Source organism: Girardinichthys multiradiatus, chromosome 12, assembly GCF_021462225.1.
Source record: "Girardinichthys multiradiatus isolate DD_20200921_A chromosome 12, DD_fGirMul_XY1, whole genome shotgun sequence".
Lineage (NCBI taxonomy): Eukaryota > Metazoa > Chordata > Actinopteri > Cyprinodontiformes > Goodeidae > Girardinichthys > Girardinichthys multiradiatus.
Genome location: NC_061805.1, coordinates 37,413,402 through 37,426,453, shown reverse-complemented (window position 1 = coordinate 37,426,453; position 13,052 = coordinate 37,413,402). Strand labels below are relative to the sequence as shown.

Sequence of the window (13,052 nt, the reverse complement as noted above, 5' to 3'; positions counted from 1 at the left end):
CCCATTTCAATGCATCTCATCAAGGCAGTCTACTGTACCTTTCTTTCTCCATCTCCGCTCCCTCTTCCATCGTCCTCTTTGCTGCTCACATCATTGGAAGCTGGCACGAGACACTGTCTCCTGGGGATTACTTTGCCATCTCTTCTTTCTTCTCTTCCTCGTTTCCTCCCACTGAGCCTCAATCTAAGTCCCTTCCTTCCGCTCTGATCCCCCTTTTCTTGGTTCATTGCCACAATCTTTCCCCTGCACAAACAAACTGCAGACACAGTGGACACAGCTGCAAAAGTTAGATCAGAGTGTCCTATCTACTGTCTCTCTCACGGCAAGGAAGAACAATTGTTCTTTGTGTGCTCTTTGCTAAATTTGTTTCTCTAGAGAGTAGGATTCAATAGGTTTTAGATAGTTTGGTTACTGTCATTTATGAGCAGTGCTGTGTTTGTCTCTACTGCCAAAACCGTGTCCTTTTATACTGATAAAACTGTTTCCTTTTCTTAATAATGAAACTGTAGAAAATGCTGTATATATTAAAATGTATTGATTTGAGCTAATTTAGATCTGTTTCTTTCAATCCCCCACCCTTCCTTCTCTTTGTGTCTCTTGATATTATTTGCCACATCCACTCCCTATGCTTGTCCTACTGACAATACCAGCACTGCTTCCTGCAGGCATTTCATTAAAGCACTAATAACACATTAGTAATTAGGTGACAAAGAGGCCATTTTTATTGTACTGATCATAGTCCTGAGAGGGAACCAATGATGGAGTTATATTGTGTGTGTGCTTGTTTCCATGATCTGTGTGTCATGTCAGTAAAATAGTAGTAATTGCTGGTTAGGTCCTGTTGGATTGAAGTTGAGCATTTAGATGAGTTAATCTAAAAGTTTATGTACAAATTTGGATATTAAACTTGTACGCATTTATTGTAACAGTATCTTAGTTTTGGTGGTAAATGTTTGCAAAGCCTTGCGTTTTTAATCCCCTGTTTGCTTCTCTTATTTTCCATCAGTCTCTCTCCTTATCCTATATCTATAGTCTCTGGGCCACCTGAGACACAGAACAAATAAAATATTGCAAAATAAATTTCCTGTGAAGCCTATTGATGTCATTAAGCGCGAGCATACCGAGGCCAAGAATCATTTTAGTTCTCATCAGAGCAGCTGACATTTTAGTGTATTAGCTGCTTGAGGTTTGGGTATGTCTCGGTGATGCTGCTTTAACTCCTCCAGTGCTTCCCTCCAGCCCACACAGACACAAGGTCAAATAGTAGCATTTTTTGTTTCATCCATCCTATCTGTTGGCCTTTGACTGAGTGTTATAAGGCTAGTATTTGTCTATTACCTGATTATGTTCCTGCATCTTGTAAGATCAAAGAATAATCACATTCGTCTTATCAGGACAGTTCATGTATGATTTTAGATCAGAAGCTCTTGTTTTTATGAGTACTGCTATTCTATTTCGCCTTGCCATTTCAAAAATTGTCCACAGTTTAGTTAGAGTTGTGCTTAATTGAATCTTCACAAGGTTGACATTTTAAAGTGTGTAGGATATTTTTCCTCTGCATACACCAAAACCTATGAAAACTCAGTAGATCATAAAACTCTTATAATTTCTTCTCTTCTTGATTGATTTTATCTAAACATTTCCTTGTGGATGCGGGTTTATAAAGTCTTTCTTTGTCATTACATAATTGATAATATTCTAAGTTAGGACGGCATGGTGGGGCAGATGGTAGCACTGTTGCCTTGTAGTAAGAAGTTCCTGTGTTTCTCCCATAGTCCAAAAACACGACTGTTAGGTTAATTGGTCTCTAAATTGTCCTGAGGTATGACTGTGTGCCTGAGTGGCTTTGTTCCTGTGTGTCTCTGTATTGCCCTATGATGGACTGGTGAACTGTCCAGGGTGTAGGACGCCTTAATGACCGCTGGAGATAACCCTCTGAATCTATGCTTTATAGAACCACCCTTTACATCAGTTACTGAAGCTTAGTCAGAATGGATAGAGAACCTTTATGAATAGCTTTCTTCAAGAATTGCTACAGATCTGTAATTGCATTTGGACTGGGTCCTTCTAGCACAGGAATATACTTTAATTTCAACCATTCCACTGTAATTCTGACTGCTTGTTTAAGTCTGTGATTCTGCATGAAGGTGAAACTCTGCTCAGTCTTAAATACTTTGCAGCTTCTAACAGGTTTTCTTCCATGATTTCCCTGTATTGAGGTCCATCTATGTTTCCATCAACTCTGATAAGCTTCCTTGTGCCTGCTGAAGAAAAGGCATCCCCAAAGCATGGTGATGGCACCTCCATTCACTATTGGATTTTGTGTTTGGCGCGATGTGCTGTGTGCTTTTAGCCACACGACGTTTTCTGTGTTGTAAAAATCCTAATTTTGGTCTCTTCTGACCATATTTCCTGTCTCCTCTACTTTGTTCGAGGCACACTGCAAACAAGTGGCCTTCTTCTTGTCTTCTTTAAAGCACATATTTTTGAAGTGCTAATCACAAAGTTCTTGTATTTAAGCCTTGGATCTCTGCAGCTCCTTCAGAGTTAACATGGACTTCTTGGCTGCTTCTTTGATTATTGTTCTCCTCAGCTGGCCTGTCAATTTAGGGAATGTCCTGAAAGGTTTGGAGTTGTGCCATATGATGTATTAAACAGGGTTATGCGTGTGTCCAAAGTCTTGGATATTGTTTTATAAACTAATCCTTCTTTAAACATCTCTGCCACCTTATCCTTGATCTGTCTAGATAATTCCGTTGTCTAAATATCTGAGGGCCTTTAAATCTTATTTAGGAGTACCAACGTAAAGGGGGCTGAATACAAATGCACTCACACTTTTGAGACCTTTGTGTGTAAAAAAAAAAACCAAAAAAAACAATTTATCAGTCTCTTTCCACTTAAAATGTATGTAACCAAATACATTAAGTTTGTGGATTCAACTTAAGATGTGAAAATGTTAAAAGGAAAAGAGTGCATCTGTAAGGCAATGTGTGCAATCTGTTATTATAGTTAACTCAAAGTGACGTTCTCCTCATTCCACACTTTGACATCTGATCCTCATCTCTTGTGTTTTGAGGCACAATAGTTTTTGGTAGATCCTTGTTTGTCTTCAGAGTCAGTCATTTCTGCATGACAGGAACGCCAACATGCTTTGTGACTGTGGCGCCACAGCCGGCCTTTGGTTTCCGGATTTAGTAAGGCTGATGTTTCCAACCCGCACAGAAGTAAGACTTCTCAGCGCAGCATGACACCAGGCTTCTCAGCTCTCCCCGTGGTGCATCCACTCGACACAGTGTTGTTACGACACAGACGGGACACATGGCCCGTCTCACCGCTGGGGAAAACATCATCAATTGCTGCGCTGCATCATATAGCTGCTGGTTGTGTTTGCTGTCATCTGTTCTCAGTCTTTAGTTCTCCTTCTTTGTCTGTCACACCTGATCAAAACTTAAAATCTGTTCCACAAAATGCTCCTGTTTGTTCTCAGCTGTGCAGGGTACGGCGTGGGGGGCAGGACGAAAAGAAGGAAAGAAAAAACAGGGAAAAGGGAAAAGAACGTTGCTAATGTCACTGAACCATGAAAGGCTTGGCCTGGGGTAGGAATGACTTTGTATACAAGGTTCTTTAGTTCTGTGGCTGCAGGGATAAACACAACTTACATCAGCCCTTCGCATGTACAGGAGATTTCCTCTCCTGGCACTTCAACTTCAACACTCAGACTGTACTGTGATGTACACACACACACATCCGTGTTTTACTATCTTTATGAGGACTTTTCGGTTACTTCCATTGACTTCCATTCATTTTCCTTGATTTTTAGTGCCTAACCCTGACCCTAACACTAACCCTAACCAGTTAATACCTAACCCTAACCCTAATAATAACTCAATTCATACCCTAGTCCTAAACCTAACCCCTGTCCCAAGAACGGAATTTGAAAAAGTGAGGACCAGGAAAATGTCCTCACTTTGTCAAAATGTCCTCACTTTGAGATAAAAATACGAAAAATGGTTCTCACTCAGCAACAAGTACAAGAACACACACACGCACACACACACACATTTTAAACCCATATATTTAAGTTGTTCATGCGCACACAAGCACTAGCAGGCTAATGGGGGTTTTGAGCAGCATTTTTTTTTTTATATCTTGGTGGTAAATATGACTATGAATGCTGGTTGCTTGTTCACATGTGTACACAGTTTGTTTGTCTTTGACAAATGAATTTGTATCGCAAGAAAGAATATTAACTTCATCAGACAGTGTTATTGTGGTGTCTGACTCAGTGCCTTTTCTGTTGTTTTTCTTTTTCAGATCATCACTCAGTATGTTTACGAGCTGTTGGAGAAAAAGTGCAACATGACTAAAGCATTTCTCCCTGTAAGTACTTTGAAAATAAAAAGAGAATTATGAAAATGGTCATACAGTGCCTTGCAAAACTATTCACATGCCTTGAACTTTTCAATATTTTCCCATGTTGCAACCACAATCTTCTGTTTGTTTTACTGTGGTCGTACATCATAGACCAATGAAAGTTGTGCATAACTGAAGTAAATGTGGCTTTTGTGTCAGGGTGTAGCAATGGTTTTGGGAAAATCCTATAAAATGTAAATTCAGGTTAAGAATCCCAGAGCCAGTACTTTGTGGAAACAAATTTCACTGCACTTGACCCTGCACCTATTTTGCTATATTCCTTTTACCAGCTCTTCACCTTCATTTTTGGTCTGTCTTCTTTGCTGCAGATTCTTAATTGGATCAAAGACTACACTTTGACTAGGCCATCCTAACTCATGAATGTGCATTGATCTATCTTTGTTCTTTGTAGCTCTGGCTTTATGTTGGGGGTCTTTGTCAAGGTTTGAAAACCTTCCACTTCATAATTATGCACTAATTTCTGTTTGTCTGTCACATAAAATCCCAATAAATACACTGAATTTTGCAGTTGCAATAGCACAAAATGTGAAAAAGAACATGTGGTATCAATACACACTATAAATGATCAGGCTTCATAGTGTGCCAATGATATTAGGTGTTGTATTTAAAAATAAAAAAGGTGGATTTTGAGAAGACAGCATTGCTAATTCTCCATCAGTTTTTTTCTATTCTGTCCTCCTCAATTTCTTTCGTATTCTCTCTTTTACGTCTGCACACATTCTTTGTGCAAAAGTGTCTCTTCCAGAAATTAAAACTGGATTGTTATTTGTCATTTCAAAGAGGCGCAGCATGCTGATGCTTAATCTGTTTTGCATTCAGTTGGGCTGAAGGCGACTTTCCACTCTGCCATTGTGGAGGTATTCTTTGCCCAGCTCATCCAGGCTCAGTGCACAGTCTTGATCCCTTTTTATTTGTTGTCAGAGGCTTGTTTGTCTCTTTCTTTTCTGCCCTCTTTTTACCTCTTCAGGCCAACTCTATTTCTGTTTATAAAAGTGGTAATCATTTTTCAGAACCGGTTTTATAGCAATGTTAGGAAGCGCTGGTGTTTGGAAGCACGCCAGAGTTAGCTCGAACACTAACAGTGTCTATAAATCACCTAGCCGGAGTCAGCGCCTTTCATTAGCCCCCATACACTTTTACTGGTTTATCTGCTTGGCCTATTTATCTCATTATTCCAGTGGAAAATTGCTCTCCAATGCTTTTCTGCTGCCCACCCGCCTGCACGTATACTGAGTGTGTGCATGGGTGTATTTTAGCGTGTTAGTGGTGGGTCCGTCCACCTGCGTAGCATTGAACTTGTGACCGCAGATTTTAAGAAGATTAACCACAGCCAAGTATAAGGAGAGGGAATGAAGGAGCACAGGAGAATAAAGGGTAAGATTTTCTCCCCCACTTGGCCCTCTTTGTCTGTTTGGATTAAGTTCTTGCAGCTGCCACCCATAGCTTTTATGGACAGTGTCTCCTTAGAGATTCTTCCAAGCATACTGGAGAGGGATGCAAAAAAGCCAGGGACGTCAGTGAAGCACAGGCTGACATAACCACTCATACACTCCGTCAGTGTTAGCTTTTCTATGTATTTTATTATTTTCAGCCTATTGATGTTTGGAGAAGTAATGTGTTGCAAACCAAAGACAAGAACAATTTAAAGATGTGATGTTGAAAACCCGGGTAAAGAGGTTTAAAAAGATTTCTGATGGCAATGACAGGACCGCACATTGAAAAATACATTCTTTAATTTGAGTTTATTTACACACAGTGGAAATGAACTCCCATGTTTGAAACATAACTGGTGGTACACGTGTTGGTACTTCTGCAGTCAGTAATTTATATACCTCCCATTTGCTTATATGATATTTTACAAGGTTGGTGCATGCAGAGAGAGGGATCTATTGTTGTCATTTTGTTGTCGTGTGAACCATTTCTTTATTGTTTAGAATACTTATGCTATCGAAAACCAATGACAATCAGTATTAGCTGTCATGACAGAATCCACCAGATTTTTTTTAATTTAGAGTGTATTTCAGAGGTCTTCTCAGTCTCCGATGGCTTCTGGAAGAGAAACAGGCTCACAACTTCACAGATCCACCACCTTGCTTAACAGTGGAGATGATGTGTTTCTGACATATTGGTTTTAAAGCAGACCTACTCAACCTGATCAAACCTCACAGTTCCAGTTAAAGACATATAAAAGTTAAGACCACATGTTTACATTTATGATGGTAGAATAGAAAAGGCTTTTTGCTGGCATCATTCCTAAACAACCAGTTCATGTAGAGGTCCTGTTGTTGACGCGGTAACTCTAAGACACCAGCTCTCTGACAGACAGTTTTGGAGATTTTTAAAAGCTCTTACCATCCTGTTTACTCACTGTGTGTCCTGGCAAGATAAATATGGGTCATCATACATCATATTCATAACCCATGGAAACAGCAAGTCATAGATTACTAATTAAATGTTCATAAAACTTTTGCTTTACTTACAAAAAGTAAAGTAAATGAAATAAATGCTTTAGTTACATTTTTAAAGAGATTGTTAGATGCACCAATTGTGCCACTGGTGATTTTTTTATTTAAAACAATGATTTCATTAGATGGATTTTTGGATGCTCCCTAATTAAAGGTTGGATTATTTCTAAAACATCTGTATGAGATTTTGCTGTTGCAAGATCTTTTATCCACCTTTTTAGACTTCTTTACCAAGGGTGTCAACACAATAAATAAAAATCCTATTCCACATTAACGTTTATCAGATAAACCTCTAAAGAGTAGACATCAAATACATGCCTTAAAAGTTTTTTTTTTGTGACGAAATCCAGTAAATGAACCTTGTTCTTGAAAAGCCATCATGCCTGTTTTTTCCCTCATCTTAAGGTGGATGCTACAAATGATGAACCCAGAAGTTTTATCTACCTTAGCCCAGATGCCTTGACTAACCCAGACAAGCTGCTCGTGCTGATCCAGGGCAGTGGTGTGGTACGTGCTGGTCAGTGGGCCCGTAGACTCATCATTAACCAGGACCTGGACTCAGGAACACAGATCCCCTTCATTATGAAGGCCATGGAGGTAGGGTCTCAGTGTTGTTGGATAATCAACTGATTTTGTGTTAGTTTGTGATATTTCTCATGAATCATTTTGTCCTATTATTAGACATTTTTAAGCTAATATTAGGGCTAAAATTAAAGTTGTTTGCTTATTCAAACAGTGTTTAACTTGTGGATTGTATATGCTTGTGAGTAATTTGTTGCTGTGTGCCTTGTCACCTCACACTCTGTATATACTGTCGACTTAATTCAGTTTAACCGTGTTGTACAATTTATATAAGTCTGGGATGGAAAGGAAAGTTGGCCCCCGGGTCATAAAAAAAATTACATGATGAACACTCCACAGCATCACATAATCCCAGGGGTAAAAAAAAAACAAAAGAAAACAAGCAGACATTCATTCACAGGTACAAACCTCAACTCATACTCTCAAATGACACCTTAACTACACAGTCCTCAGCCCGGAATTGAAGCTCATATTGTCACATTCGTGAAATAAGCATATTTGTCAGTGTGATCATTATCATACAAGTAAACATTTACGTAGCACCATGATTTCTGAGTGGTCCTATGTATGCACAGGTGGTTGAACTGAAACATAGGAGGAGATAATATAATATGAACCATATGATCACCAAAAAAATGTGTCAGCAAGCAAAATGTGGCTTCGCTTGTCTCATTATTTTCCTCCCCATCTTTGTGCTCATTTGTCAGCCTGGCCATGACTATGTAATTTAATCGGCCTGCTGTTCAAATTGACTTTGGGGGATGCCGCTCTCCCTTTCTCTCCCTCATTCCTTCGTTTCATCCACCTGAATATGATAAAGACCTTACCTGCTGTGTAAAGCTCTCTCCTGCTGCGTACAACACGGAAAAAGTCAGGGTTACACACGTGTCCATGTGTTCTGACATGGATTTTTTTTTTTCAGTTACCCTGAAACTGCCTAGCACAGTCTGACTCTTACTGTTAGAAAAAGAAAAGCTTGCACTGCACTGAGGCAAAGTGACAGCTTAGATATAAAGAACATGGTGTGTGTAGTGAGTGTGTTGCCCATTCATCACTGTAAACAAGAAATCATGTTCTCGCACCCTGACAAATCATCATCCAGGCAGAAAGCAAACACAAGCCTTGTTGTGTGTCTGTGTGAGCTGGGAAGACAGCCGCACACATTTCCACTCAGTTCATGCTGTCTGCAACTGTTACAGACATGTTTGTGGTTTATTATGTCATACTGTGAAATTTGTCTTGATGTCTTTTCAAGCACTTGCACAGAAGATAAGTCTGCTGTACAATACAACAGAATACTACTAATAAAAATGATAAAATGTAATGTTTTTCCCCAACCCTGACCTAATTTTTTTTGATTTATCAATCATGATTTTTTTTTATAATGTACAGTTGAAACTAGATATTTACACTTTTATTTTTCAATAACACAATGTACCTTAAAGTGCAGCTTAACCTATGAGCAGCTGATTAAAAATCCAAAGCCTGAAGCAAAGTGTCACATGGAGCCCGATCAGGGAAAGCTGGAGCTTTTGGCTTTTCAAAACACACAAGCACTCAGAGACCTAACAGTTGATTTGGCTCAAAAAATGTTTAACTGTATATGTGCAGTCTTGCAAGGAGTTGCACCTGCAACACACTGAAAGTTTTTGACAGGTTTCTTGGAAATCTCAGTCAGCCTTCGATGTTTTGCAATGGTGCTCTATCTGCCAATCTGATGATTCTTGGGGAAAACTGAAAAACAAACAGACCTGATTGACATTCAATCAGACCCCTACACTGCAACAGTACAACACAGATGCATTCCCACACACGCATATAGAGAATTTGCATTATTTTAAGAAAATATCACCTGCTCTCCTTAGCATGTTGCAGTGCGGTGACCACGTGTTAATGTAATTAAAGAAATATATATGATGCAATTTTTATAGTGTATACACATGAACATGTACTGATCGAGAAAACATACACACATAGACACTCGTCACATCAGGGGAAGGATGTGCTTCTGACATTTGGCAGAGTGTCTTCAGTAATACTAAGTTAGAGGCAATTTTTTTTTGCTGTCTTTGCAGGCCTCTTGCATGTTGTCTTTTCGTGCGTGTGTGTGTGCACATGGAAGAGCTGTAACTCCCAAAACCTAAAATGACAGCTGAGAGGAAGGAGAGGATGCTGCTCCAGCAACAACCAAAGTACGGATGGAAAGAGAAAGGAATTTGAGATGGGAAGCGGGGGTGTATTGGGTGCAGGAGATGGGATTATGATTGGCTGGACGAGGACAGCGGAGGAAAGGAGGAGAAGAGTACAGAAAGGATTGATTTGGGAAGAGAGAAATGAGAGAAGGATGAGGGAGTGACTGCAAATGTGGGGTGGGACTGGCAGAGGAGAGACGGGAGTATTGAGGGAGAGTAGGCAGAAGGCAGCCATCTGACAGCTCCACTACGGGGAAAGGGCCTTTTAATGACAGCTTATTCCTTCATGATTTCAATTCCTGACAGTCGACAGCTCTGCTTGTTGCATCATGGCAGCTGTATCATTACCTTCTGGCCCTGTTAGTGCTCTGCATCTTGAGACTGAGGTGGTGGACGAGGAGGGTGCATGCAGTGGGGTTTCAGAGGGGATGATGCAGGGTGGGGTGTGGAGATGGTGAGGTTACAGTTGACATAATTGAGCAAGGAGGGAGTATTGAATATTAAAAGGCAGGTTCATTAGTTGCAGTCATTGCTGATGTAGCCAATAAGACCCTCTACTAGAGGTAGTTTGCATCCACACTGAAGGGCACATGTTTATTGTATTGTGGTCTTTGCTTATCTCTTTCACAATACCTTTAGTGCACCCTAGTTTTTACCTTACTTGACATCCCACTTTAACTTTTTGGATTCAGTTTTTTTTTTCAAATAGTTTTTCTTTTCTTTCTTCAGTGCACACTTAGAGAAACCTTTTCAAAACATGTCCTGAATTTGGAAAATAATCTCATAACACTTGTATAATTTGGATCCATAGAGATCCAGCTGGTTGCCTTTTCTAATCATCAGGAGTGATTCATTGTTTGGATTTAGTCTGTTTTTCACTACAATTATACCCCTTGTACTTTTTCATATTGTTTTGTTGACATTACAAACAATGACTTCATTGTTGTATCTGGATTTTATGTGTTAGACTAACACAAAGTAGTGCATAATTAAGAGGTGGAAGGAATGCTTTGATTTTCATACACCTGTTACACCAATGCCTCTAAATAACGTCTAATGCAACTAACTGCTTTTAAGTGTCATCCAATTCATAAATATATCCATCTGTTTATAATTTAACCTCTCTTTAAGTACCGCTGCTCTATTAGGGCTGTAGAGGTTTGTTAGAGAATATTAGTAAACAGACGCCATTCTGAAGGTCAGGGAACACCACATAGATCAGGTATAAAGTTGTGGAGAAGTTTTAAGCAGCGTTATGAAGCGATATCTATCATTAACTGTTTCACAGGGGACGGTTCAATTTAACCCTTGAAAACGGAAAGATTATGGCACAACGGCAAACTTATCAAAACATGTCCATCTACGTAAACAGGCAGGGAAAGATTTAATCTGAGGGTGGGAGAGTGTCAAATGGTAACTCTGGAGGAGTTGCTGAGATCCGTAGCTCAGGTAGGAGATTCTGTCAATAGGACTGTAAGTTGTGCACTTTATGGAAGAGTGGAAATAAGAAAATCATTGTTGAAAGATAGCCATAAGAGGCCCTGTTTATAGTTTGCCACAAGCTATGTATGGGCACAGCAAACATGTGGAAGAAAGTACCCTAGTCAGAATGGATCAAAATTGAACGTTTTGGCCTATACGCCAAACGCTACTCTGTGGAGAAAACGAACACTCTGAATTCACTATCTCCGTGTTAAAACATATTGGTGGCAGTATCATACTGAAAGTTCATAGACACTCTTTTCAAAGTTCAGTTATAAGACATTGGAACTAAATACAGCTGCACACCATATGAAGTGTTCTATTTGTAGAACATCCTTTAAACCATTTATCATTTTCTTTGAACTTATGCACAACTTTATGTTGGTCTATCACGTATCCTTCACATACGTCAACATTTGTGGCTTTGTTGTGGCAAAACGCAAAAAAGTTCTAAGTCTAGAAATAGTTTTGGAAAGTCTCGTATGCTCCGTCTATATAAATAACTTAATTTGGAAGTCACTTATAGAAAAACGGATCTATGGCTGCCGCCACCCTCTCGTCTCTTCTATCTCACTCAAGCGCTCTCTGCCACTCTCTTGATAGTGAGTCAGGCTAGATGCTGGAGACCCATTGGGAAGAAAGGGGGGTGTGGTGTTTTCAGAAGTTTGTCAAAAGCTTTGGGGTCTCTATCTTCCCAGAATTTCAATGGGAGGCTGAAAGGGGGCAGTGAGGCAGACAAACTCAAACACAGAAATCCCACTAATTTCTGTCAACCCCCTCCTCCTTTTTTTCTTTCTTTCCTTTTTGGCCAGATGATATCTTCTTCAATATCAGCTGCGCACTCTCTGTTTGTGTTGTGTCATAGCGTTTGTTTTGAGGTAGTCTTTCTCTGTACTTTATCTCTTAAATGAAAACATTTTTTCTCTGTTTCACATTAGTTCATCTTTTTCCCACTGATCTCATATTTAACCGGTATGTATATGTGTTTAATTCCTTGTGTGACCATGAGATACTGTCGTATGTTCTGTGCATGCTCAGGGCACCAGGTGGCTGCAGAGGCCAGCAAGGTATCATTCTGCCAGCTAGGCAGCTTTAGCCAGAGGACAGTTTTAATATGAGTGAAAGTGTGTCCGTTAGAGCCTGTAAGATGCTCCGTCTTGCCATGGCCTTGTAACAGTAGCCCTGCGAGCAACACACACCGAAGACCACGCACACACCTCCAGGTGGTAAGGTCTCAGCACAGATCAATGCAGTTGACACGTTCAAAGGCGGCTGTGGGGTCTGGACTTGCTCTCAGGTTAAACCTCTTTTAAATAGTCTCCCCCGGGAAGGCAGCTGTCAATAACCCACCATAATTACTGGGGCCAAGCCGCCAAGGGCTCGGCTGCATGGGCCAAATTAAAAATTGATCAGAGGCAGAGAAAACATTATTTTGTGGTGGTATTCCCTGTCCTAACAGCACTGCTGCTGCCGTATGTGAAATTTCATCAACTGGCGTACAAACTTGATATCTAGAGATCTGTCAACCCTTGCACTTTCTGCCAGACTAACAATAAAGGGATCTTCAGGTTGAAAAAAAGATATATTTGCATATTAAGTGCCTTTTGCGTTATATATGCATATGTACATGTTGTAAGTTGGAGTGAGACGGTGCATAATGCATGAGAATACAGCTGATTGTTATGTGCTCCAGGTAATTGTACATCATCCCCTATCTGTGTTGTGTGTGCACACCTTGTAGCAGTGTATCGATTGTAGTCTCATTGAGTTTCTCTTGGCAAGGGGCCTGTATTTGTGTGTTGTTTCAAAAGACGTTGATGAATGAGAAGGGCAGTTTGGAGTAGATAAATATAGTGTTACCTGGTTTTTTAATCATTGTGTCTGTAACTTTTGTTTT

At 40.0% G+C, this 13,052-nt stretch overlaps 1 protein-coding gene across 5 annotated transcripts in view; it reads left to right on the top strand.

Annotated features, from left to right (window-relative positions):
- Positions 1 to 13,052, top strand: part of fam172a (family with sequence similarity 172 member A) — a 213,827-nt gene that overhangs the window by 21,565 nt on the left and 179,210 nt on the right. For all 5 annotated transcript variants that reach the window (XR_007040801.1, XM_047382491.1, XM_047382490.1 and 2 more), the window contains exons 5-6: positions 4,315 to 4,380; positions 7,305 to 7,496. Coding sequence is in view for 4 of the 5 variants with exons in the window: in XM_047382491.1 (XP_047238447.1) it covers positions 4,315 to 4,380; positions 7,305 to 7,496 (258 nt within the window). In the remaining variant the exon portion in view is untranslated. The remainder of the gene's footprint in view (positions 1 to 4,314; positions 4,381 to 7,304; positions 7,497 to 13,052) is intronic.